General features: G+C 42.0%; 2 protein-coding genes across 3 annotated transcripts; one reads left to right on the forward strand and one right to left on the reverse strand.

Annotated features, from left to right (window-relative positions):
- Window positions 1–2,330: 2,330 nt before the first annotated feature.
- Window positions 2,331–14,445, reverse strand: CGRRF1 (cell growth regulator with ring finger domain 1). Of its 2 annotated transcripts, XM_031605436.2 has the most exons (7): window positions 14,109–14,445; window positions 9,023–9,115; window positions 8,242–8,381; window positions 6,682–6,859; window positions 6,340–6,487; window positions 4,914–5,021; window positions 2,331–3,599 (listed from the first exon to the last, which is right to left on the reverse strand). In XM_031605436.2, the coding sequence occupies exons 1-7, from the start codon at window positions 14,210–14,212 to the stop codon at window positions 3,249–3,251; spliced, it is 1,122 nt and encodes a 373-aa protein (XP_031461296.2). In that variant the 5' UTR covers window positions 14,213–14,445; the 3' UTR covers window positions 2,331–3,248. The 2 variants fall into 2 exon arrangements, with proteins under 2 accessions (XP_031461296.2, XP_031461297.2); XM_031605437.2 differs by lacking the exon at window positions 9,023–9,115 and having other exon boundaries at window positions 14,109–14,437.
- Window positions 14,411–26,124, forward strand: GMFB (glia maturation factor beta). Its single transcript, XM_090142060.1, has 8 exons — window positions 14,411–14,421; window positions 14,793–14,880; window positions 16,030–16,126; window positions 16,666–16,715; window positions 17,655–17,704; window positions 18,753–18,835; window positions 20,331–20,404; window positions 22,283–26,124. The coding sequence occupies exons 1-8, from the start codon at window positions 14,411–14,413 to the stop codon at window positions 22,352–22,354; spliced, it is 525 nt and encodes a 174-aa protein (XP_089998186.1). The 3' UTR covers window positions 22,355–26,124.
- The last annotated feature ends 1,401 nt before the right edge of the window (window positions 26,125–27,525 follow it).

The raw sequence follows: 27,525 nt of genomic DNA on the forward strand, positions 1-27,525 counted from the left end.
AGTGTGGCAATGATGATGGCAGAAAGTCATAGTAATGGCATTTCTATGGTGGAGGAGTGCAGGGAGGGTGAATTAAACCAAGTGGAGAGCATTAACTCCTATTTATATTCTGCAACAAAAATCATTACAAATTAATAATGCCCCAACACTGTTCAAGAGAATCAAGTCTTACAGCTAGATGCCCGCATGCGCTCCTGATGTCATCACATCCATAAACCTGACCTATAATGAGTAGAAAAGGAATGTTTTATTACATTTATTACAACAGAATGGCTGAGGGTTTTTTTCTCCTCTGTCAGCATGGCGTGTTTTTGTGGAAGGTTTTATTTCTGTATTACAGCCTTGAATCCCTGTTTTAAGACAATCAAGAAATGCACAAGACAGCTTTAAGGCTGCTCCTGTTACTTCTCTCCTCATTCATTTTTTGAGATGGCTTCTTAGAAGAAGGGCAAATGTAATAAGCCAGCTACTGTACTTGCCATAATTCTCAGTTGAGTCTTTGATTTGGGCCAGCAAGGAAGCTTGTTATATCTGATAAAGCAACTAAGCATCTCTGGAAAATGCTATTAAAAATAGAACATGAAACAAATGAAAAGCTGGGAGACTTAATGGTAAATACATGGCCTGGAAGTTCAGCACAGTTACATCCTGTTTGCCATTATTATTTAATACTGGCATCGATTGGTTGAAGGATAAGACAGACCAGGCAATTCTCTGTGGAGTTTACTTGAATACCATTCCAGTCTGAGATTAAAAAAAGCCCAGAAGCTTGCATCATACTGTCTTGTTGGGAAACTTTAATAAATTGGTGCTGCTGGTAGTTTTACAGTAGTAAAAAAAACCCCACCAAACTCATTTCTTTCTTTGATCATCTCCAAGGACAAACCAAGTCCCTGCTAACCACAAAGCAGTGCCCAGTTCCAGGTTAGAAGTAGTGCAGCACTAAGCCATCCCTCTAATGATCTGCATGGCCTCTATACCAGATGCAGGTAGGGTAAACTGTTCACGTGACACCATGCACACAAGGAAGTCTGAAAAGCAATTATTTCTACCATCATCACCTTTCCTTCCATGCAGAACAGTCAGCAACACAGACAGAGAGGCTAAACTCAGCAACCACCTTCCTCCATCAGGTCTGTAGCAACCAAGCTAGCAAAACTCAGGACAACAGAAATAGGGAAGGTGATCTTTGTTTTCAAAACTGATCTCACCCCTGTCCTTCCTGCATATTCACATACTCACTAGCAGCAAGATGTGTGTCCAAATGGTCGAGACTGCCTACAAGGAATGTTTGTCTATCAAATCCTCATGCCTTCGCAGCTCAGACTGAGTAGTGAAGACACCAGATGGTATTTAGAGTCTTCATAAGCTCTCAATACAGGCAGCTCTGGTTCTTTTGAAGTTGCATCATTCTGTTGTTTCTCCACATCTGCACTGTGTTCTCACCTGTGGGATAGCCTTGCTACCACCAGCACTCCAGCCAGCAATTGCTCCTTCTGTTATTACACTCTCTGCATTCCTCTTAGTGTTCTCAGCCTCTTAAATTGCCTCACATACACCATTCATTGCCATGATGATTTCCAAACAGAACCATTTGTCTTTGGAAGTTCTCTGCAGACACTTTTCAGTCCTTTCTCAGATGTATATGCATTTAACTCCTGTTTGATACACAGTGCAAACAGCAGGCTGATTTGGCCAGCCGTTTATTCCAGAGTTCTCTGGTAAGGAAGGTCACTCTAGGTAGAGCAGATGAACAGTCTTACACACAGCCTATGGATATTTGGCTGGAAATCTGTGGCCACGTGCATCAATTCCCAACCTCTATCTTTACAAGCAAGCACAACCCTTTTCATGACCACTGAAGTCTTTTACTCAGAAATAAATGCCAGGAATTTAGAAGAATGAAAGCAAAACTAACAAAACACAAAAGAAAAGAGAGTGACAGAAAGATGAAGATGGAATACCTCAAGTAGGAGAAGCTGCCTTCCCTGTTTTGGAGGTGTGTGACACAGAAATCAGCACCAGGGCAGCACTGATACAGGAGCCACAGGAGAGTGCAGCTGAAATTCTTGGAGCACGGCTTTTTCTCCCTAGGACTGAGCATGTGTCCTGAAAATGGATATGGGGCAAAGGGACAAAGGAACACGATGAATGACAGAGAGCAGACACTCCCTGTTTTTACAGGTTCTAGCAAGTGTCTGAATTTGTGTCTTATATCAGCAGATTTGAAACCCAGCCTGTCTTTGGCTCTCAAGCAAAACAATTCTCATCAGCATTTTTACTGCTTTTGACAATGCTACTGAGAGAAGAAAAAAAAAGTTTTCAACAACTCTTTAGCTTCTTTCTTTATTAGAGTTAGCAAATGTCCTGAGACTACTGATAAAAGGAAAAGTAATGGTCAACTTTTCATCCAATCTGACAATGCAAGTAAACAGAATTAGAAATTCCCCAAGCAGGCAACTCGTATAAGAATAGCACAGCAGAACTGCTCAAGTAACTCCACGGAGTAATTAACTAGCATTTGTATGGAGAACAAGTTCTTGCAGCCATTGCAAGAAGATTGAAAATCTGTTGCAAGATGACATAGTAGTAGCAGCTCAGGCTTGAAAGTGTCAGCAAGGTTTAGTTCAAGGCAACAAATAGCAACAGAACCCTTTCCTCTCATTCTACTGGGCTTTGGCTCAGGCCCTTCACATGCACATCATTTCAAAATAGCCTCAAACAGTGTCCAGAACAACTTCTCCTTCTAGTTCCTGTCACAGTACAGCCTTTGTCTACAGAATAAATATGCATGGGTTTGACTACAAAGAATGCACCCTTTCCTTCATTTGTCACGCTCTGTAAAGTGCCAGGTTTCTAAATTATAAGGAATTAAGATGATACATAGCTCTAATATTTTAAATATAATAAATATAGAATAAGCTGTGTGCAAGTTTTGTTTGCAAGTAGATAAAGCTAAATTTAGTAATCAAAATAGCCTGCAGTAGTACTCCAAGAAAAATTAGTAAGAAGCTATAAAAATAATCCCATCCTTCAAGTAGATCCTACGCACTTCTTCTGTCCACGTTGCACAGAGAAATGTAATGTTCCCGTGAGCATATGGAGTGAAGACACATAAGGAAGCTGAAAATTGCCTAGCAATGAAAAGCAAAACTGTACAAGTTAATGCTAGATATCCTCCCATAAACAGTCTGTTCTCTACATTTAACCTTGGTGCATACAACCCAATTCTTTTATTTTTGTCTCCGTTAAAAAACTCTTCCAGGATGAACATCTTGCAAGATCTGAGTTGATTCATCTTCATCTTGCTCCTTTTTACTGCAGAGTGGGAAAGACTCTTGAACAAACTGCCTACACATTGGACACTGCTGAAAATACTTAATGCAGCCATCGCACAAGCACGTGTGCCTGCAGGGTAGGAGTACCCAGTTCACTGTGCCATTCTGGCACACAACGCAGTCTTTACTGTTTTCTTCATGCAATTCTGGTTCATCTTCAGCCAGTCCAGCCTTTTCCAGCAAGCTTCTGTCTGTGCTTCTCTCATCTGGAGAGGTACCACATGAAGGTGGCGTAGGGCTATTTGCAGACATGAAGAGCTGCTAAAATACACATATACACAAACATTTAGCACAAGTCAACAAACTACCCCCAATACCTGGACACACACGTTCCATGTAAATTTCTACCATAACAGATTTGCTCGGTCCCACTGGGTCAAATAAGGCCATTTCTTGCATGAGTCAGGACAGTTTCCTGGCCTTCAATGATACATATAATTCTATGCTTCTGAAATACAAAACACTGGCAAAATAGTAAAGATAAGATGTCAAATCTTACCTTAATCAAATCAGTGTGCATCATGAACTTTAACTGAACCGCACTAGTTGTGAGCAGCTCAAGTTTCTGTTTCTGGCTTATCATTATCTGTGCCTAGAGGGATGCTTCCACCCACTCCCTCCAAACATATATCCCAGCAAACCTTCAGAAGTACCTTGCTTTACCCACTCTGCTCTTTCTCACATTGAAATCCTTTATTCCTTTTTAGGGTGTTTTATGGAACGAACAAATTCTTCTGGGCATGATCTGTTAATAAAGTCAGTGAACTACCATGCAGACAAAGGTGCCCATAGGGAACACACTACTCAACTGTATTACAAAGTGCAGCTGCACAGTTGTTTCTGTTTAGTTTAAGCTGTATTTTTTACAACAGTAACAGAAAAATAAACCTCAAATGGGGTCAACTTGGAAGTTTACCTGGATCAACTACGTCAGTAAAAGATGGCCAAGACAAACATCTCTTGGGAAAAATTTATTTCCAGATGAATGCTAAGTGAGTCAATTGAATTGATTTGGCACAATTTCTAGCTAGTTGATATTATACATTACTGTTATTATCATGATAATAAGGTGGCATAGAATTACATCATCAACAGACACGGGACACAGACAGTCCCAAACACACATAGACAAAGGAAACTGAAAAGGAATGAAGAGAGCATAGGTTCATTTGATAACAGCCTGCACTAATCTTTGTGCACACATTGTGGTAAAAAAAAATTAAGAAGTCTTCTAAGGCTTTTCCAATTGTATAGCAAAAGAGGAGAAAGTGCTGCTTTGAAAGACTAGCAAGGAAATAATTGTTTTGTAGGGAAGCAACATTCAATAGCTATTAATTTATTACTAGTGCTTTAACAGGTGGACAGGACCTAGGCCTCCAAGACTAGAAACACCTTCTCTAGTAAATCTTGGATATTTTCAGATATTCCTTCACAGTAACTTTGGCTGGAACTTCTCAACTAGTAAAATAATTCTAACTATTGCTGCAAAGAATTTGATAAAAAGTCATGTACTAACTTAAGGTCCTGAAAGTGCACACAAACTAAGCTTAGCACAAGTGTCAGTACATGGCTTACCTTCAGATCATGGTATTGGCCTTGAGCTAGAAGTAGATACTGATATAATATTCTGCAGGAAAGTCTGTAGCTCTCATCAGGAACGTGAATTACAGCCAGCATTGAAATCTACCAAATGAAAAAGTATGTTTAATATCTTTTCTTTTCATTATATGATTCATATAAAATGGTATGTCACAGAATGGCTTGGGTTGGAAGGAACCTCAAGCTTTGAAGATTACATATGCTGTTGTAACTTCTGACCTGTTCATTTCCTTAGACAATCAGATCTTCATCAATACTGACTTCAAACACAGAGGAAAACAAACTGCTGGCCAAGGTAAAAATGGGAAGTGGCACAAGATAGCTCTTTGTGGAGTCAGCTTTCTGCCCTGGTCATCCATTGCACCCTCCTGTAACCAGCTTAAAGCAGAGAGTTGCTCTGCCTGCTCTCAGCTGCTGGAATTGGGCCCCATACCAAAAAGGCACCCAAGCACATGCCCTCCCCCTGAAGCTCAGTGCTTATGCAACCGAGGTAGGGCTTACACACTCATGCATGTGCCTCAGCCTCCCACTTCAAAATCCACTACACGGCTAATTACATACAGAACTTAAATATATACATACCTGTGCATGTGTATTTATACTAACTGAATTTACTATCCTTTTTGCAATAAGGGTTTTTTTCTCTAATCACAGTGCCTCAAGAAAATTCACAAAGCTTCGTGCTAGCTTAGTTTTGGAACCTGAAAGTCATCAATTCTCCATGAGAATTACAGCTCTCGTGCTTTGATGAGGTTCTAAAAGCTAGCAGTTCTCAGTGTGTTTGTATTACATCATCACACCCCAAAAGCTGTTTCAGTGGCAATGCATGTCCTTAGCTCACTGCTTGTTCAGACACTGAGGCAACTTTCTGAATAATGAGCAGGACCCATTCCAAATGGAAATGTCTCAGCTCTTTAAGGTGTTGTTTCCTCTATTATGCTACTTTATAGTACAGAAATCTATACAGTGATACTAGAACCTAGTATTAACTTTGTGCTGTTTGATCATAAATCTTCCTTCTGAGTGTTTTCTATCTTTTTAGTTGTACCCCACAACCAAGTTACTTCTAAATCTTCTGTTTAATACACTGAGTCTTCTACAGCTTCAGTTTTGTTGTTCTTCAAATCATTTCTGTAACCTTTTTCTACTGTCACATGAATCTGGTGTGGAAAATTAGAGGAAAACTCCAGCACAAAACCACACAGGCATGATCTGGCCACAGATGTATTCAGGATGAAAGTTAGCCCATGTTCTTAGCTTTCAAGTCAGCAATCAGCACAAATATCTCTGCCAGATCTAAAAAAGAAGGTCTTTCTTTGCCAACAGAATCTGAAACACCATATCAGCAACAGGAGCTCCACCACAGATAAATATCCCTGAAATATATTCCTGTATTACTTACAATATCATATATTTCCCTGTCTTCTTCATCAGCTAATGTCAGCAGTGCTATCAATGGATAGCAAAGTCGAGGCACTGGGCCAAAATCGACAACTTGAGCATCTTCTGGTAGCTGACAATATTTTTCTTCCTTGTCATTTTTTTTGATGCTTTATTTGTGTCAAGGAAAACAATCAGTGTCACAGTGATAGCAGACGTGACGTTTGCATAAAGAATATTTGTCATCATATTTGTCATCATATTTATTCCTAATTACATTGTACCAAGAGCTGCCTCATGTTCACAGCTCTCCCTGTGCCAGCAAATTAGCATATTTTGTCAAAACAATTTAAAGAAAGGATACAAGTATTGCTGTCGATAGAGATATTCGTCGTACAGAGCATCCTCTAACGCCTGAGGAGTATTTATTCTGAAGCAGTAGACATGTTTTTGCAATGCCTCATGGAGCTTTTGAACATTGCAGCCCCAGTAGCACGTAAGAACGCAGTCTTCCAGACAGTCAGGTGTCAGCATTACACCCTCTTTTAGAAAGAAGATAAGGACTTCATTAATTCCATTAACCCACCAATGTGCAGGAATTCTGGAACTGCTAAGTGCAGGGTTTTAAAAGGAAACAGGCAGAAAAAAATCAGCATCCCAGATCTTTAACATTTTAATCTAATCTTTAAAAATTCAAACTAGGATTGGTGCTTCTGGAAGACAACGATGAGAAGGCAGTGGGTGTGAGGAGATACAAACACTGCCTGGGCTCACAGAAGCAGCACGTGCACTACAAAGGGTAAATTTTAACTTCTAAGATTTTACAAGCACACTGGAAGGCTCAAGAGTATAATCTCTAGAACAAAGTCCGTTCCATCTTTAGACAATGTTAGTAATTGAATCACTGGCTTAAAACACCCACTGTGGCCTACAAGGATAAGGCCCTCTTAGGCATGAAGAAGAATGCTAAAAGGAGGATGTGTGCTGCATTCTCTTTGTAAAAACCAAGCATCCAGCATAGCAACCTCTACAATGCTAACAGCACAAACAGGAACACAACTCTTGAGAAGTCCCACCAAATTCAAGTGCTCAAACCTGCTGGAAAATTCATGTGACTTGATGACTAACTGCAGGGGTTTGTTCTGAGTGTGCTTTTTTCTTGTCTGTTGTGTTTCTGTTTTCTTTTTTAGTTTTTTAAAGAAATGAAGACAAAAAATGTGCTGCTGCAGCCCTTTTCTCATCCATTGGAAGACTTCACATCTGTTTGTGTGGAAAACACTCGGCCTTGTTTCATACTCCCAACCATGCAGAAGTACATGAATTTTACTTCCTGTGTGGGTGATCTCAAGGATTTTAGGGACTACTTGATCCACACAGATACTTCACTTCAGTTTCCACTGAATTATACATACATATTTTCTTTATAATGTAGTGCAGTTCCAAACATCAGTGGAGAAGAAATTTGATTTTGAATCAGATAGTGCATATTCTGATTCTATACTGAATTCTAATTAAATTTTACAAAAAACACTGACAGTAATTGGTAATCTGCAAGTTTTTAAATACTTAAATACCTGTTAGAGCAGGAAGTGGTTCATTAATAAGAATTAAACAGTTCTTAAATATCCAAATATTCTGTTTTAAACACAGAGTCAAGAATCATAGAATGGTCTGGGTTGAAAAGGACCAAAATGATCATCTAATTTCAATCTCCTATTATGTGCAGGGTCACCAAACACCAGACCAGGTTGCCCAGAGCCTGTTTATAGCCTATTTATGAAGGGTGAACAAATGATTATTCCTTCTGTAATGATAGAAGTGTATTTCTGAGAAAGTATTGATAAATGGTGAGAGCAAGAAATAGACAGTACTGTATTTAGGAACACAAACTAACAAAAATTAAGCACATTAGAAATCTACTGACTTGTTACTGAAGCTGTGTCAGGATGAGAGATTTCTAAACCAAAAGGATTCTTCACTTGTCTCATTCGCTTTTTCAGTACTCTCGTGCTGGATTCTGTTTCTTCTGAGTTTCTGAGAATAACAGGAACACCCAAACCGAACCTGAGACACACAGAATAAGAAGAATGAGCAGGTTATGCACTGTTATGGTACGTTTGAGTTTCTGTCCAGCTCTAAATAACATGCAGCACAACAAACAGATCCGTGTGGCCATGCACAATATTTGTTAGGATGTATATAAGAGAGCTTATAAACAGGAGGGGGAACGGCTGTTTGTAAGGGTGGATGGTGATAGGACAAGGGGGAATGGTTTTAAATTGAGACAGGGGAGGTTTAGGTTGGATATTAGGAGGAAGTTTTTCAGCCAGAGGGTGGTGAGGCACTGGAACAGGTTGCCCAAGGAGGCTGTGGATGCCCCATCCCTGCAGGCATTCAAGGCCAGGCTGGATGTGGCTCTGGGCAGCCTGGGCTGCTGGTTGGTGACCCTGCACATAGCAGGGGATTGAAATTAGATGATCATTTTGGTCCTTTGCAACCCAGGCCATTCTATGATTCTGTGCATAAATAACACAGCCTGCCAATTCAGCTCCAGCCTTTTGTGGCAGAAAATAGGGGTCTTCAGTGTTTAAAAACAAACAAACAAACAGAGGGAGAATACTTTGAACAGTATTTCCAGAGAGAGTGAAATTAGTGAGGATGATCAATGCCCCCTAGTGGTAAACGGTTAACCAAAGCTTTCTTACCATTGATATTCTGTACATCCAATCACAGGACAAAAAAGCCATTGCTTACTGAGATGGAACAGATTTAAGGGACTGAGTGCTCTGCAGGAAGACCTGAGAATGAATCATTCAGCGCTGTGGTAAGCATAGCTGTAACTGCAGCCAGTGAGATGGCTTTAGAGATCAAGATCCTGATTTTGCATTTTATCCTTGATCACAACAAAATGCCACATCTAAATCAGAGGTCTTACAACTTCTGCATTGAGCTAGAAACTAAATGTGAAACAGCCAAGACTGAATCATAAGTGCAACTCTAAGACCTCTCCAAAGGTGAAACTAGCACGCAAGCCCAAGCTATAGCTTGACTCTAAAAGGACGACTTCTGAACCTTTACTTCATCTACTTAAACATTCCATAAATGAAAATAAAAATCAAAGAAAATGACAAGAAATACTTCAGGATGGTTTCTGACATCATCTTAAAAACCCTGAGGTTTTCACATTGCCCAAGGCTCTTTAGGAACTGCCACAGAAGATCAGGATCTACAAAACAAGCTCCACAGAACACTTCCTTTTTCTTTTGGTTAAAAATAATTCAGTGTTAAGGTGACAGCAGTAACTGTCAGTAAGCAAAGGATACTTAGAGAAGCCACCCTAGATACACAATCAGAAAACTGCTTCAGAGACTGATGGGATTTTTGTACCTGCATTAATCCAGCATTGCCTCATTACTAAGGTAACAGGGAGAGGCTGTGGGGGGTCGTTTGCTAATCTATTTGAGAACACAGTTATTAATTAGCTCAGGCTGCATTGTCACCATGTAGTGCTTCTGCTGCCATTGCTGTCTGTTCAATGGGCTCAAATTTTGCTTTATGAAGTCATTGGCTGGAAAGCTCTGAACTGCAAAAAGTATCAAATCTTCCTGCATCAACCATTTCCATGTTGTACACCAGAACAGCAGCTGTTACAGCAAGATGGATCTTGTATCAGTAACTGTAGCTGAAAAAGGCACTACCAACTTCAGCACAATCCATCTGAAAATCACTGCATGTACAATACAGCTCTGAGCCACACAGACAATTTTGTGCCTTTACTGCTCCTTTTTTCCTGGCTTCAAAATCTTTATTTGACATGCAGGAATCCAAAAAGAGAGAAAACAGAGCTTTTATTGACACGGAGCTCCTGCACAGTGCCTGTTAATTCATGTTGGAGGTACCCTGTGTGAGACTAATGGAAAAACATCAGTCAAAAATGATTTTCAAGTTGAGGAAACTAAATTCACAAAGCCACACTCGATAGCAACAACCTGTTCCTGGCAGCTCCTGGCAGTCCAATGTGTATCTGCCTTTAGCATTTCATGCCTTGCCTTCCTCAGTATCACAGCTGTATCCAAAAACAAAAAAGTGGTGAAAAAGAGTCTGTTTATTAGTCCATCTTTGATAAATTCCTTTGGTTTGCCAGACTGATGGAAGCATTGACATTTCTTTGCTGATATAACATAGGGTGCTCAGCCATACTTAGTTTGTGCATGTGGAACATCAAATCTCTTACCCAGTGCAACTAAACACAGCCATGCCTACTTTGCAGGGGCTCTAATGAATTATGCCAGCTTAACATCTTACTCATAAAGAAACCAGGTGCAGCAGCTGCTTCACTTATTCAGCATCTAAGACTCAGTGAAGCTAATCCCTCCAGCCACACATAAAGATGCCTCCTGTTTTATACCATCTGGCTGATTCCAAAGTAAGAACCCTGTTCTTTAGAAACTTTCAAATCCTCTGGTTGAAAGCAACAGGATAATCACCATGAAAAAATTAGAAAAAAAAAGAAAAAAAAGGCTCCAGTATGGTTTTAGCAGCAGCTGAAGGCAAAAGGCCCTCTCTGCTCAACAGTAAGATACAGCACTTCTGTCAATTTTAAGGCAGCATTCAGCATACAGAGGATGAAAAAAGCTTTTATGATTTAACTTTCCACCAGCCCAGGTTGACAGCTGGTATATGGGACAATTAATTTCTTTAGAACCATACTAGTTTAGAAAAGGCAGGTAGTTCCAATGGTTTTGTTCAAGTTGATTTCTTCAGTGGGTGGTGTGGACATGGAGGAGATGCTGAGCTCACAACTCCCCCTGCTACAAACATTCATCTCCAGTTAGGAGGCAACTCACAGGGCCATATGCAGCCAACTTAAACTCCACTTTTGTCTCTGTGCCCATCTAATGGGCTGGCTCTTCCAGCAAGCTTCCTTTTCAGTAATCTATTCTCTAAGTAGGGCCACTGTCCAGGGCTTCCTGTAAAAAAATGATGCTCTTCAAATCAAGGCATGGTTTTGCAAATTAAAGCATTAGTATTCCTAAACAGTTGGTCCTTTTCAGGCTAGCTGCCACCATCACATGTATGTTTATAAAACAGGCTGATGATTGATTGATCCTGAATGATTGATTGATCCTGCAGAAAAGAAGGCTGCAGGGTGACCTCACTGCAGCCTTTCAGTACCTACAGGGAACCTATAAACTGGAGGGGAATCAACTCTTTGAAAGGGCAGATAACTGCAGGACAAGGGGAAAAGGTTTTAAGTTGAGGGAGGGAAGATTGAGGATGGATGTCAGGGGGGAGTTCTTTGCTATGAGAGTGGTGAGGTGCTGGAACAGCTGCCCAGAGAGGCTGTGGGTGCCCCCTCCATCCCTGGAGGTGTTCAAGGCCAGGTTGGATGGGGCCCTGGGCAGCCTGGGCTGCTCTGAAATGTGGAGGTTGGTGGCCCTGCCTGTGGTGGGGGGTTGGAGCTTCGTGATCCTTGAGGTCCCTTCCAATGCTGGCCATTCTGTGATTCTGCAATGCTGAAAATGATGGGGGTAAACAAAATGTCATTATGGCAATCCACCAGATAGCACGTATTCAGATGATATCATATGAACCTATAGTATCCTATCATGAATTAGGAGGTTCAAAAAGTACTTTGGCAGAGCTATAGCTGCAGACACACTGGAGTTGCTTGGAGGTTCTTGGATTCTTCAGTGATAGACATGCTCTTATTAAGACTGATATTTTTTTTAAAGAGATTTTCACCTTCACCAGATGCAAGCCAATCTAGAAGTGGAAGTTAAGCTCACATATGTTCAGTTAATAGATGAGTTCAACATAGATTGAGTTTAACAGTTAGAGAAGCCAGGTCTATCATTGTGATGTGAAAAAGGTACAGAGTTATCAAATAACCCACATCTATAGAATACAAGGTTTTCAGAAGATGTAGTCCATCAGAAATACACTTCCCTGCTCTCTAAATTATCTATGCAAAAGCATGTCACAAAAAATATGACCTGGGGAAAAGAATAACTAAAATAATGAGTAATTTGGTAAAGAAACACTGTTTTTTGCATTTATATACAAGAGATTTATTTGTAACATGATTTAGGATCTCGATTGACAGATGAAGTGAAAAAGGGTAATTTAGTAAATGGTAATATAGCACTGTCAGTGTGCAATGGGACAGAGAGAATTGTGAAAAAAGATTTCTACCACCTCTCCTGAAGTAAGTAACGATGTGGAGCTTCATCCAGCAGGACCAGCCTTGCCTTCACTTCCACCTAGCACTAGGGGAGGCAATGCAAAACAAGAATAAAATCTTTCCACAAAATATATCTGAAAGATCAAAAGATAACTTAATTCAGACTGAAAGCAATCGACAGCATATCTCTGAGGCAGTAACAGCTAATGAAGTGATGTAAACAAGAGCAAGACTTTGCACTAAAGGAAAAGTCAGGCAGAGCATTTATAAGCTGCCAAAAGAACAAAGAGCTACAGCTAAAATGTCTGTATTTTAATGACACAAAGAAAGGAATACACTGAAGCACAGCACTACAGATATTAATGCTGAGCCAAGAGGATGAAATGCAGTTTCCTCCAGAAACCACACAAATGTCATGTATTCACATTCTGATTGCCAGTCGAAGTTCTCAGCTTGGCATGCATCTGTATTTAAGTTCTTTACTATGGGAGTGGTGAGGTGCTGGAACAGCTGCCCAGAGAGGCTGTGGATGCCCCCTCCATCCCTGGAGGTGTTCAAGGCCAGGTTGGATGGGGCCCTGGGCAGCCTGGGCTGCTCTGAAATGTGGAGGTTGGTGGCCCTGCCTGTGGTGGGGTTTGGAGCTTCTTCATCCATGAGGTCCCTTTCAACCTGAGCCAATCTGTGATTCCGACAGATTGAGGATTCACTATATGAGAACATCGCCTGCTGGTCACATCAGAAGCTGGACAAAAGACAACAAGGGCAGCTGCTAAAGCATGGGAGCTGCCTATACAACTGTCTGATACTGTGCAGGCATGCTGAGAACTCAAGGCTCTACCAGCTCTAGAAATTCAACCCCCTGCTTGTTCATAAGATGTAAGTGCTGCTCCGCAGTGGCCCTGGCTCAGCAGGTCTCCCAGCAGCACTCACACACAAGGAGCAGGCTGCTGGGGTGGCTGGCTCACTCTCCACATCTGTCTCTGCAGCCCATGCAGACAAACTCATGGAGCCTTAAGCTTTAAGATCTTGGGATTAAACTGCAGAAAGGAGACCAGCTGCAGCATCAGCACAGGGAATGCAGACAAAAATAGGAAAATAGAAAAAATAGACAAAGATAGGACAAGGGGGAATGGTTTTAAAGTGAGACAGGGGAGGTTTAGATTGGATATTAGGAGGAAGTTTTTCAGCCAGAGGGTGGTGAGGCACTGGAACAGGTTGCCCAAGGAGGCTGTGGATGCCCCATCCCTGCAGGCATTCAAGGCCAGGCTGGATGTGGCTCTGGGCAGCCTGGGCTGCTGGTTGGTGACCCTGCACATAGCAGGGGGTTGGGACTGGATGAGCACTGTGGGCCTTTGCAACCCAGGCCATTCTTTGATTCTTTCCCCCAGACAGAGCAGCCCTTCTCCACTCCAGGCTCCAGCCCTCCTCATTCCCAAACCCACCCACATCCCACACAGCCTCACTTCTCCCCCCACCCCCAGCCCTCACCCCACAGCTCCGTTCCCACATCGCAGCAGCCCCCACTCCCCCCCCCCCCCATTACCTCAGCCCAGACTCACCGCCCCACACCGGCCTCACAGGCAGCACCAGCCCCCCGCCGCACTCACCAGCCCAGCACCAAGCCGCTGGTGACGAGGAAACAAACGAACACCACCGTGATGTAGAAAAGCGGCGAATACTCGTAGAGCGTGACGAGAAACACAGTGGCCATAGGGCCGGCCGGCAGACAGCCGAGCCCAGCCGCCCGCCCCACCGCACAGGCTGCCGGCCAGCTGCTGCGCAGGGCGCATGCGCAAAAGCCGGGCGCATGCGCGGCAGTAGAGTGAAGCCGTTGCCCTCAGCTTGGCGCCCTGTCTTGAGGGAACGCCTCGTTGTCATGACACCGCGCGGGGGGCGGGGCCTCGGCGTCATGGCAACGGGGTGCGGCGCGAGGAGGAGGAGTCACGTGGCCTCACGGCACGCGCCTTTACCCTTTCCCTTTCCTTCTCTCTCCCCGCAGGCCTTGAACCTCCCCGCTTCCCGTAGGCGGCTGCCGGTTCCCGCCCAGACGCGGCGGCGACGCTGATTGGCTAAAAGAGAGGAGCGGGGCGGGGGGGAGGCGGGGTCTTCTTGGCGCAGGCGCAGCGGGGAGGGCGGCTCAGTGAGGAGGCGGTGGGGCGGCGGCGCGGACGGTTGTGGTGTTGGCGCGCGCGCGCTCAAGATGGTGAGAGGAGCTCGCGCCTCCTGAGGGGGGATGGGCGAGACGGAGCTCTGTGGGGGAGCGGGGTTTGTGTAAGCACATCTCGTCCCAGCGGCTTTGGGCTCAGCCCCAGTCGGGAGTGGGGGAAACACTCCTTTCTGAGAAGGGCGCTGGGTGCAGAGCGCGGCTTCGGCTCTGAGGTGCGGCTGCTGAGGAGGGAGCGGGGCTCGTGGCGGCTGTGGGGCGGGGGGAGCTGAGGGGGAGCTTTGAAGCTGAGGAGAAATAAGCGCTGGGGAGGGCGGTGCGCAGGCAGTGCTTGCGGCTGGAGGAGCCCTGTGACAGCAGAGCCTGCGGTTTATTTTTTTAATTATTATTTATTTATTTATTACGAAGCTTGGAAACGCAGCCGTTGAGGCAGGAAAGCCTTAGGAATCGTCGGGTAACGGACGAGCTGGTGGCTGGTGCGAGGTGTGCCGGGGAGGCTCAGGAAACGGTGCGAAGATTGCGTGTGTCAGGGCAGGCAACCTGCTGGTGACACCACTGCTTCCTTCCCCATCGTCAGGGTGGTGACTCATAGGGCAGCTGGGTGCTGCTTCGGAAAGCTCAGGCTTCGCAAATGTTGCTCTCGTTTCTTTAAATGCTTCGGTTATTTCGTTCGTGCTGCTGTGTGTTAGTTCCATAGAGTTGGCTTGTCAGGTCTCGAAGGAACGCCTCTTTCCTTTTAAGGGCTGCGTTGTGGGAAAAGAAATCCTTGATAGCAACGAAGGAGAATAGTCTTGCTTCAAGGGTGTAATATAATGTGTTTATAGTTAAATGTTGGCTTTGAGGGGGGATGGAAGAACAGACGGGTATGTTTTTATTCTTAAAACCTGCTTTCACAGAATCACAGAATGGCTTGGGTTGGAAGGGACGTCAAGGATCACGAAGCTCCAACCCCCCACTACAGGCAGGGCCACCAACCTCCACATTTCAGAGCAGCCCAGGCTGCCCAGGGCCCCATCAACCTGGCCTTGAACACCTCCAGGGATGGACGGGGCATCCACAGCCTCTCTGGGCAGCTGTTCCAGCACCTCACCACTCTCATAACAAACATTTTCCCCTGACACCCAACCTCAATCTTCCCTCCCTCAACTTAAAACCTTTTCCCCTTGTCCTGCTGTTATCTACCCTTTGAAAGAGTTTGTAGGCTCCCTTATTTCGTAGTTCATGTGTATGCTTTGAAATTTCTGACAAATTACTTCAGTTCCACTTCCGAAGTGTTTAAGGACACACATCCCTGATATGGGGGTATTTCTCATATTAAAAAGTTTTCTCTCAGCTGTCTTTCACCTCTGCAATTCCCTCCACAGAGTGAATCTCTGGTGGTTTGTGATGTTGCTGAAGACCTGGTGGAGAAGCTGCGAAAATTCCGGTTCCGTAAAGAAACCAACAATGCTGCCATTATAAGTAAGTTTAAAACGTGTCTGGTGAAGATCCTATGGTCCTGTGGGATCCTTTCTTTCTACTCATGTAGTTTTGTTGCTGTAACAAGTAGGTGTGAGCCAAGAGACCGCATCTGCCATGAACTAGAGTACCTCCTGTTCTGCCTCTCTACTGCTAATAGTGGAGAAATACAGTTTTAATGACACGAGGCCTGACTTCATCTGCCCTTGGTAGATCTTTTTGTGGTTAGTTGTGGCTTACAGTTCATGACTGGTTTTAAAATGATAGCAAAAACAATTCATGGCACGGTCACTTCAAGTTTGTAAATTGTATAGTTTTTAAGCATGATATTTTGACCCTTGTTTTTGAAATCTGCAAAAGACATTTGCTATGAACAACCTTTGTGTAACTTCTGACTTCAAGGATTTTGTGAAACCATGGGGCAGGGTCTGAAGAAGGAATGGAGGGATGAGAAGTGTACTTGTGAGGTGCTGTTAAAAAGCTTTATGCGTGTGTTGTGTAAATCAGTTGAAAGCTGATCTGTGTTTTATTTTGATTTGTAGTGAAAATCGACAAGGATAAGCAGTTGGTGGTACTGGATGAGGAGCATGAGGTTTGTTAAATGCATTGTAAATAAGAGTATCTTCAGCCTGCAATGTATTGTTGTCTCTAAGGTACTGCCTTAGTTTCAAATTGTTATCAAACTCTTAATCTAATTTGGGTCATGAGCTTATTTGAATGCGTGGACACTCTGCATGTAAAGCACAGTGCTATTAATAGTGGAACTGTGCAGAAGCAATTGAGGCAACGAATTAATTGCACAAAAGATAAGTTAATTCAAAGCTGTGATGATACAACTCTGTATGTAAAAGTCATCTCTGGCACCTGCTGGCTTCTCAAAGAGTTTCCTGCAGCATTTCCATGTAGATCTGCATATGGATTCTGAACTCATCTGCTTCATCCTAGTTAGAAGCTAGGATTGCTAGTCCTTTGCAGATCCTAAATTTGATAGATGTCACAGTAAGCCACCTTGTAGTATTTCTTAATGGTACACAGGGCAAGACTAAATCCTTCCAAGGGATTTGAGCATTGCTTGTAGCTCTTATACCCTAGAATGTATCAGCTAACGTGGTGTTTGAGTGGAATGGGGACTCTGCTTGTTCAAGGAGCAATTTCTCAAGAGCACCTTTTATGTAGCTGGTTTTTAACAGATACTTATTTGGATGTGCTTGTTTACTTCTGTTTAGTGCTGGAGTTACAAAAGCACTGTAGCTGCCAGCTTATCCAACTAGAGCCAGAATGTTTTCAAAACTCATTATGCCTATACTAGGGATGATTATTCACATTAATGTTTAGTTGCAGAACTCTATTAGCTGATGAGCTTTCTTAAACTGTTCTAGTAATTTGTGTTAGAGATAGTATTCAGTTAAACTGAAGATGTGTATCTAACTTGCAGGTGTTTTACCACCCCACTATTCTGCTTTAGCCTTTATAGTGTACCTTCAAGTGCAAGTTCATTTGTTCAAATACTGCTTGTGTTTAATGTTACCAGGGTATTTCTCCAGATGAGCTAAAAGATGAGCTGCCTGAGAGACAACCTCGATATCCTTCTTGTGCTGCTGGCATTTGTCTTAGTCACTCTTGGAAGCTGTTCAAATGTTTAAAGTTGAACTTCACCTTTTTAGGCTAATGCTTGCCTGTAATGAGACTTCAGTAATACTTGATTTGTGAGGCATCTTAGGGATCAGTTCTCATGGTGCACCGAATGATTGTCCCAGTTCTTAAAGATTTAAAACAGCAACTGATACGGTTAGGCCTTTCCCAAGGCTTTATTTCCTTTTAAGCTACACTCTGTAACATTTAGGGAAGTGCTGTTAACTCACAAAGCAAGTAAAATGCACCAGTTTTGCATGTTGCTACTTGCAAATACAGAAAGCTGCCCGTGTAACAGGATCTGTTTTAGTGCTTTGCCCCTTGCTGTTTTGCTGCAATTACTGCTGCTGGGAGCACTTTAGGCCTGTGATGTAGGGGAGAATCTCTGTACTGAAAGAGGGAAGGGGAAAAAAAGAAAGGAAGTGAGTTGGCAGAGGGAAGTAAATTTTTTCTAACTAAACAAAACAAGAGGGGTATTTAAGCTACAGCTAGTGAAAATATCTGTTTTCAGTATTCTCCAGAGCTGGCTGGCAATGTTTCAGGTGCCATTCTGAAACTTTACTTCCATGACTGTAGTGCAGTAGGAGGCTATAAAGCAGGAGTTCAAATTCCTGAGAGCACCTGAAGCAATGAAGTGCTCGGTCTGTGCTGAAGGGATGTGGCTTTCAGCAGGCCAGCAACAAGATAGCCATGGGTGTGAGATGTCTTCTTACAAAAGTGGAGGAGTAATCTTTGCAATGGAAGGGGTGTTTTTAGCTGTCTGATGTTAAACAGCTGTAAAGAGGCAACCTTCACCCTCTGGCTGCTGTAGAGGTTGGTAAAAACAGGCAGGGTCAGTTCTGAAAATCAAATATGGAAGTGAAAGTAAAAGACAGACTACAAATTTGAGTCATCTCCTAGAATGCATGACTTCTTTGTGCTTGTATCAAGCTCTCATAATTGATGATTATCCTCACAAAATAATTAGTTTCTCAGTTTCTTTAACTTCAGAAAAAACATTTATTGTGTACAGTTACAAGTATCAGCATGAAGATGGAAGAGTTTCTTATCCATTGTGCTTTATCTTCTCCAGTCCCGTTGGTGAGTAAACCCTGTGAATGGCAGCTACCATGTGCTGTAAATTTGGGAATGTTCTTTGCAATAGAGGATAAAATAAGTGCTTAATGCTCAAATTTTGGTTCTGATGTGCAAGGATGAATTTATTTATGCCTGCGCTGGAATCAGGGCACTACAAAGCTGTGGCACTGCCTGGAGACCTTTTTTGGAAGAGAGGAACCTCTAGTATATTAACTCTGTCCTCACCATCTGCTCGTGACAGTTGGTAACACTTCCATCTGCCCAGATCTCCCTACTTGCTAGAGGTTTTCATTGCATTTGGGGTTCACATTTAAGACACTTAGGTAGTAGGGTACAAACATGCTTTGTTTTCCATTTCTGAAGGCTGAAGAGAAATACTAGTTTCCTGCATAGCTGTCCAAACGCTGTGTTTTTCTAACTGGGCCCACTGTGATCTCAGTGGCATGCTCTGTAACATTTTCCTTTGAATGACAGGAGCCTGGAGTGCTCTGCATCTGTTCATGTAGGTTTAGCAATAATGCATTTCCTTGTCAGCCTTTCATCAAATCTTGGGGACTCCTCAAAGCATGACCAGAGTGGCTTCAGGAAATGAGTGAGGAGAGGGCTGGAACCACCTCTGTACATCCTGCTTTTGGGATGTTAGACACTGGGCAAGAGGCAGTTCCTGTCCTTCTCTGAAGGCCTTGTCTGGCTGTGAGAGGATCAGGACTGCATAAAAGGGAAAGGATGGAAGCTAAGAGGATTTTCTTGCAGACCTATATGTAATGGGCAGCAACAATTGCCTCTCAGCAGTGTTGTGATGTGGAAGTGTCACAGCTGTAGCTAAAAAGGAGAATATAAAGTTCCATAACTCAGATCTGGGCAGGTAGAAATGTGAGTGAACAGAAAATATTTGAGGAAAAAAAAAACTGTAACCTAAGATCATCCCAAGTTTTTACAGCTTGCTCTGCTTGCTTCACAGCAACCCACATCATAAAGTGTGCAGGGAACTGTATAATTCTAATAGTACATTTCAGCTGACTTGGTTTGATCTGAGTTTGATCTTAGCTCAAATGCATATGCTGTAAAGATTTGAGTAGAACAAGGAGAGACTTGGAAATCATCCAGAAATAGCAGGATGGCAAAGAATTGTATGTAATGTAACCAGCACACTACTGCAGTGGCAGGAATTACTGCTTTGGTGGGTGTGTTATTCTGAATTGCAATTCCAGTTCAGATACTGCAGTATTAGATGTTTCTGAGTAGAAATACAGGTGCACGTTGAGATCATTGATCCAACTTTTTCAAGTGCCAAATATGAGCAAAGATATACTGAAAAATATAAACATTATACTGAAGTATGTAGAAAAAAAACCGAAACTGATCACTTTTCTGAATTTAAGAAGTGGCCTAATTCAGCTTTCAATTTAAATTAAAAAAACAAACAATTTTGAGGTGTAGCAGCTGAAATAACCAAGCACCACCTTTGTCTTTTTTTTTTCTCTCCACACAACTATAGGATGCAAGCCTGAGCAGCAGATGATGTATGCTGGGAGCAAGAATAAGCTTGTACAGACAGCTGAACTCACTAAGGTATAATTAATTAATTGAAGTAACTGCTTCTGCATCAAATGTGGTTTGCTGTTTAGTGTCTTGCTTGAACCCAGCATGAAAAGGATGTTATGAGACTTTGTAATTACAGTATAGATTGTTTTAGGAAGACTGAAGACAGCAGTCCTTTTTTTGAGGTGGGGGCATTTCTTCTCTTTTAGAGGTCAGGAAGAACAATGTTCAAAAAAGTAACTGAAATACCCTTCAATAGGATGGATGTCTTCTCTTTGATAGTGTATTGAAGAGAAGTACAGGCTGAAGTTTTGGTATGGTATAGACTGGTTTGGGGGTTTGTATGCTCACAGAACATTCATGCAAAGTGCTGAACAATCCTAAATCTCCCTGTGTTCATCTTCTCCAGTACTGAGACCAGAAGGAATCATAGAATGGCCTGGGTTGAACATTGTGGGCCTTTTCATCTAGTTTCAGTCCCCTCTGCTATGGGGACTACCTAGGAGTGGACATGGAAGTCCATGATTATCTTCCTTCTGAAGCTGATTGTAACCTGTCTCCAGCTGAAGTTGCTTCCTCCTTCTTCAGATGTGCTTTCCTCTTGCCTCTCACTGAGCCTTGATTCATTCTAGCTCATGCTTTTTCTTCCTGCTGTGACTTCTGCATGTGAGCTTTAATCCTCTTATTTTTCTCACTGGCTTCCATGTTAGCTTGGTTTCTGGTAAGCTATTTCATATTTAGAATGCTAAATTTTTTGTTCCCCTCACCCTGTATCTTTTACAAGAAAAAAAAAAATAGTATTAGTTGGTAGTATCACTGCCTGAACACGAGGGGCAGTGTTCAGAGTCCAAACCATGTGAGATGGGAAATGAGGGGGGGGAAAAGATGAACAACCAGAATTGTTTCATGAAGAGGATTAAAATGCTAAAATGGCTGAGGAAAGGACTAATATGGAGCTCATTTTAAAACAGTGGGTTTACTGAGAAGCTTGCTTTGTGCATCCTCCAAAAACCCACCTGCTCTGCTGGCCCTAGCATACTTCCTGCAGCTATGCAGTTTGACAGATAAAGCTATTTCAGCACTAAATCAGTTATTTTCATCTTGTCAGAACAGGAACAGTAGACTGCAGTGAAATACTCCCCTTGTTCATTGCCTAGGAGAATGTTCTTGAAGGCTTGTGGATTTTACTTGCTTGAATCTTCTGAAAAGATAACCTGCTTGTTGGCATCTGAAGGACAGTACAGAATTAGCTTACCCTCTGAAGGGTATTAAAACTCAAATTCTAAATCACTTGCACATATGGGATGTGAAGAGTTTATTGGCTACTTTGGACTTGTTTGCTGTTTCAAGGCTTCGTTGAGAGCTGAACACTTGCACAAAGCTTTAGGTTGGTTTCTTTGTGAGCCTTCTGAGGTATTCTGAGCCCCTTTCTTTAAGGGCAAATGTATTAGATGCTATGATTTTCCTTTAGAACAGCTGTATCTGGGGCTTACAAGCATGCTTCCTAAACTTGGATCTTAATTCAGCCTAGAGGTTAAATTCATTTCTACTGTTGAAATAGTCCTCTTGCTGAGATATTTAAGGAGTGCTGTGTGAGATGGTGTGATTACAGAGCAAGTTTAAAATGTAGTAAATATTGTCACATACTTTTTTTTAAGAACAAAAATGAAGTCTAGAAATAGGAATTGGAGAATTCTTGTCAAGTTATTAATGTCCCTTGTCACTTAGTCTTCCACTGATGTTACTTTAGAATAGTAATCAATGCATTCAAGAAAGCAAAGGAGAACTCTTGGTTACTGGTTTTTTACAGCTTAGACAACTGATGTGGAAAGATATTGCTTGTGTTGTATCCTTATCTCTTCCAAGTACCAACAGCACAAATGTTTATGCTATGTGATTTTTATTCAGGTATTTGAAATAAGAAATACAGAAGATCTAACTGAAGAGTGGCTGCGTGAGAAACTGGGCTTCTTCCATTAAGAAAACCTCTGTAATGAGTATTTATGTACCATCCTGATCATACTGGAACCAGACATGAATACTTACAGCTAAGAATGCACTGTATTTACATCTGTTTCCTGCAGTATGTCTCTTGTGCAAAGTTTGTGCAAAGAATAGCAGGTCTGTCTCCTTGAAGTAACAAATCTTTGCAGATGTTTCCTTACGTGTACCTGTTAAAAGGGAATACTCCTCTGCAGGGAATCCTTTTGCACTCTTGTGACTAATATTTCTACAACTAAAATAGTTCAGTTCTGAATTTATAACTATACAGGCTTAATTTGGAAGCTGATGCTAACTTTCTGAGCTACAAATGCATCCTTACAACGTATACTAGCCATTTATATGCAAAAACTGTGTACTGTCATTATTGTCAGAATTTATGATGTCCTCTCAACTTTGAAAACTATTCCCTAGGAGCATTTAGTGTTCAACAGACAGAATCCTTGTACAGCAGATCTACCCATTTATCCCTCTGTGTTATGTCCATGTGAACTTCCTCAAATTCTTGGAACTAATTCTTGTCATTCCAGTAATTCCTCAGCTGACTGAGGCAGTCGTACTAAATTTCAGGGCAAAGCTTTGACTGTCCAATTCTCATGCTGATGCAGTCTTACAGGGACTAGAAGATCACTAAGGGCTGAATTATGACTCTGGTTCCTCTCACACCAGATGTCTTGCATTTGTAACTTACTACACTGTTAAGAAGTTTACCTCTTTGCTCCTTTCCTCTTATACGAACACCTGTGAATACTGTGTGCCTTTAATTTGTTAGCTTTAAAATGACTTGAGAATTTTACACTGCCACTTAATACAAATTTGGTAAAAATCTTTGTTAAAGAATCCAAGTAACATTCTTCCTAGTGCCTAGTGCTGCAGATGACATCTATAAAACAGAAGCTAACCTCCTTTTCTTAGCAATTCCAGTCATCTGCTCTATTCCTAGGAGTCCAGGAGGTTAAAGCTTTTCATGGTACTGATTTATATCTTTTTTGTTATACAAGTTGGCCACACGTAGCTTTTTCAGTATTTTAATGACAGTCTCTAATTTTCTTAACTGCTTGTTAGTCAGAATTACATTCCAGATGAAAGCTTTTGCATACGGGATTTGATTTTCATTTACTTACGGTTCATCTCTTTGAAACAGTAAAGATTCTAATGTGAAAATAGTATGTAACTTTTATAAATGACCTTTTTACAGAGCCATTTTATATTGAGTAGAATAGCTGTCTGCTATGGGACATCGTGTTCAGCCAACGCAGTGGCAGAAGGAGTGCTCATGTGACAGTATCTCACTATCTTACTCGTGAGTGTTTGTTGTGCTGCTGAGTTAAGTGCATGTCAGAGCAGCTTCCTGTTGATAACGTACCTTAAAACACAGCTGCCCTAACAACTCTGCTTGGTGAGGAGGAACGAGTTGTTAAATTTGGAGGCCAGTATTTCATGCTGTGAAACCTTTGCCAAATGAAGGTCTGTTTTTTTTTTTTGTTTGTAGGTATATGTTGTTAGTGTTTTAACACTAATTCCTTAAAGATCACAAGGAATTGATTTGCAGAGGTCCTCAGTGTTGATAGATTTCTTAGTTTGATGTTACTGCTCATTTCTCTGTATATGGATCTGACTTGAGAGGAGCTCTTCAAAATACGTGTTAGAATGATTCAATTAAATTGATCTTTCAGTTCTGAAAGGAAATGCTTGTAATGAAAATACAATTTCTCTGGTGAACTGGAAAACCAATTTCATTTCCCTGGACAAAAAAGATGTTGACTATAAAACTGTTTGATTGTTCTATAGTACTACCACCTTTTATTTTTTAACAAACGTTGTGTAAGTAAGACTTAACTTTAGAAGAATGATGTCAGTGATGGCATCGGTATTGAGGCAGGAGAAGTCTTGTTTCCTTGATGTTGTGCTAGAGGTAAGGCCTGTTAATGTGCAGTGTGGCTGAAGAAAATTTGCCACTTGAAATATTCCACTTGATATTTTTTTTATTGGGAAAACTGGATTAATAGCTTTTCTTACTGTATTTTGTATACTGCTGGGCTGCCAACATCCAACAGCTGCTTGCACAAGGTCTCAACAAAAATAACTGTAAAAGGAGACTCTCTGGAGGAGAAGGAAGGAGCTGCTGCAGTCAGATGAGTGAAGCAGGTTCTGCATCTCTGCATCACTCCGCCTTCTGCTGAACAGCCTCTGCTACTTAAGATTATGTCCGTGTAGTGGAACTCTTCATTTGGAGTTCTTTACTGTTCACTTTGAGTGTTCTTACTTCTTCCACTTAAGGATTTCTGCCTTAGATGCTACCCTACAAGTCTTGCAGAAAGCAAACTAGTTCTTTTGAGAGGGTTAAAGCCCACGTTCTTGTGGAAGGTGGTATTGATGCTGCTCAGCCTGCCAGTATTAGTCTTGTAACAGCCTTGCTTCGTAGCTGTAGCTCCTTCCCTGCTTTGAGCTGTGGCAATGAGGAAGCAGCTGCAGGTGCTCGAAGAAAGAGTACACAGAGGATGTTTGCCATTCTAGGCTTGTTTGTTGTTTTTCTTGTTTCCAGTGCAGTCTTTTGGCACAATTATCTGCCATGTGCTGTCCTAGGCCCTTGAGATATAGGTAATGCTAATACTTGGTTAAACAAAGACATTGATTATATCCAAATCTGTTCTGCACAAAAGCTTGTTTTCATTATTTTTCCCACCTTATCTATGTATATTCCTTAATCCTCCCCCTTTAAGATCAGAGGGAGGTTGGTGTGTCTGTGTTCAGAAGGCCAGTATATTCTGACTGTGATTTGCTGTTACCTGTCACCACGTGCTTGTCCTGTATTTTCAGATCTCTAAAGATGGTTCAAACAAGATAAATTAAATAATGCAGCCTATGGGAGCCTTTGTAGCTGAAAGGTCTGAGAGTCAGCATTTTCCATTGTAAGCTCCTATTTTTCAGGAGTTTGTGAGTTGGCCATAAAACCTTTGGCCAAGAATTTAAAGTCTTTCATAAAGAGACTTCTGCCACAGTTTTGCTTTCAGTATTGACTAGATGGCTGGGATACAGCTCTTGTAATCCTGCTCATTGATGGTAAACTGAATTAAAGCATGAATTTGCATGGCAACCCATAAAATGGACTTATAATGTTCAAATATTTTTTAACTGTAAATGCTGATATTTGATGGTTCAAGTGTGTTTCTAGAATCATGAATGCTGTTTTGAGCTTTCAGAGGAGGCAATAATGATGATGTTGACACCTTTCCACTTCTCCAAAGGAGCATCTTATGTATTTGTACCGAGATTCCATTTTTGTATCTTTAACTGTTAAATAAATATTCCAGAAATAATGTTAAGCAAGCAAAGGGGATCTGAGTCAAACATGCAAAAGCAAGGGATGCTGACAACTCCTCACGTCACTGTGCTTGAAAGAACTTTTGAAGTCACACTTTCTGATACATGCAACTGGTAACTAAGAAATGGAGCTGTGATGTGACGTGAAAATTCAGGCTCTTTGCTTTTGCTCCATGACCCAGACTTGATGTGACTCGTGCACTGTGATCTGTCCAGGTTGGCAGCAGTGCTGCAGGTGGCAGAAAGGTGGGAGGGATTCATGGCCAGTCTTGGAACTCAGCAGTTCCATGAACATACCAGTAACCAGTTACAACTTCCATATGCTGTTTAGTCTCTGCTAGTTCACATTGCATGTTCACTTTAAACCAAATCTTTTTTGCTAAGCATGGTGCTTGTATTGGTATAAATAAAATGTTTAATTAAGATGTTCTGTTTCCCTGTTTTGATTGCAAAATAGCACACAGAGCATGGATCTATCTGAAAGGGGAAGTCATTGACATTAGGCATGACCTTTCTCCTCTCAGCAATCTGGAATTTGCTTTGAACTTGTATTGTGGTGTTTAGTGTCCATTGGGCTTCCTCACTGGCTCTTCTCAGGGTAAGAATTCCTCTTTCCATCTGTTATGAAGGGCAGCAGCAGGAAGGAGGACAGAATGGCTCTTCAGAATTTTTTTTCCTTTTCCTACCTTGTTGAAAAAGCTGCTGAAAATAACTGTGGTGTTTCAGTGTCAGTAGCTGACATGTCATCACTTCTGCCAGTGCTGAAAAACAGAACTAATGGGCCACAGTTTAAATATGATAGAAGTAAACCCCTTCTTCCTCAGGTACACACAATCCCTGGTGAATTTAACAGCTGTGATGGAAGTAATGCACAGCAGCTTGAGCACAGCTGGCTTTTGAATGGCTTCCTGGTCACCTGAGGAAGTTACAACAGAATCTGTTGCCAACAGCTCTGAGAAAGATGGCTGAGCTGCTGTGGAACAGAAATGGCTCTCAAGAACAGCTGATTAAAGAGGAGAAGAAGGAGGAAAAAGATGGGAATGAAAAGCTGTCACACTGGGAGGAGGTGACCTGGGCAGCCCTGCGGTATTCTCTTGTTCACTGAGGGTGCTTAACTAGAAAATGTAGGCATAGCTTACTGATAATTCCAGGTTATCAAGACAATAAAATCAAAAGCTGACTAAAAAGCTTTGCAGAAAGATACAGAGACGTGAAGGGCAGCTGCTCCCATTCAGAAAAGGTCATTGGCTTTTAATAGTTATATGGAAAGCTCAGTTGAGTGCTTATTAAAGTGAAAGCTAGAGAAGGAATCGGGAACAAAATGGAGAACCTCTGTGCAGTAGTACAAATCTGCTTGAATGTCATGTACAGGTTTTGTTTTCTCTTCCGGATCTGCTGGCTTGCCTAAGATGAGCTGCTAAGGAGATCTCTTGGAATCACAGAATCCTTAGAGTTGGAAGGGACCTCTGAGGGCCATCTAGTCCAGCTCCCCTGCAACAAGCAGGGAAACCACAGCTCCATCAGGTTACCCATGGCCTGATCTCACCTCGCCTTGAAAGCTCAGGGACAGAAACATCCACCACATCTCTAAGCAACACATTTCTGTTTTCCAACTTTATATTGAAAAGTTGAGCAAACTTGGCCACTGTTACCCCTTGGAGCTTCTATATCTGCTGTTCCTTTTGGTGATACTGAGGCTGTATGGTCTTGTGGGGATGGCAGGTGTCTGCTGCAGTATTTGAGTGCAGTGTCTTCTGCAGCTTCACCATGGTCTGTCTGGGTTCTATGTCTTTTCTCCAGTGGATCCATAAAGTGAAGGAGATGGA

Source organism: Phasianus colchicus, chromosome 5, assembly GCF_987193195.1.
Source record: "Phasianus colchicus chromosome 5, bPhaCol1.hap1.1, whole genome shotgun sequence".
NCBI classification, from domain to species: Eukaryota; Metazoa; Chordata; class Aves; order Galliformes; family Phasianidae; genus Phasianus; species Phasianus colchicus.

Coding starts and splice junctions, on each gene's coding strand:
- CGRRF1 (XM_031605436.2), bottom strand. CDS start 14,212: ATGGCCACTGTGTTTCTCGTCACGCTCTACGAGTATTCGCCGCTTTTC. Junction 8,382..9,022: donor GGATGTACAGAATATCAATG/GTAAGAAAGCTT, acceptor TGTGTGTCTCAG/GTTCGGTTTGGGTGTTCCTG. Junction 6,488..6,681: donor CTCTATCGACAGCAATACTT/GTATCCTTTCTT, acceptor ACACAAATAAAG/CATCAAAAAAAATGACAAGG.
- GMFB (XM_090142060.1), top strand. Junction 18,836..20,330: donor TATCTTCTCCAGTCCCGTTG/GTGAGTAAACCC, acceptor ACACAACTATAG/GATGCAAGCCTGAGCAGCAG. Junction 20,405..22,282: donor AGACAGCTGAACTCACTAAG/GTATAATTAATT, acceptor ATTTTTATTCAG/GTATTTGAAATAAGAAATAC.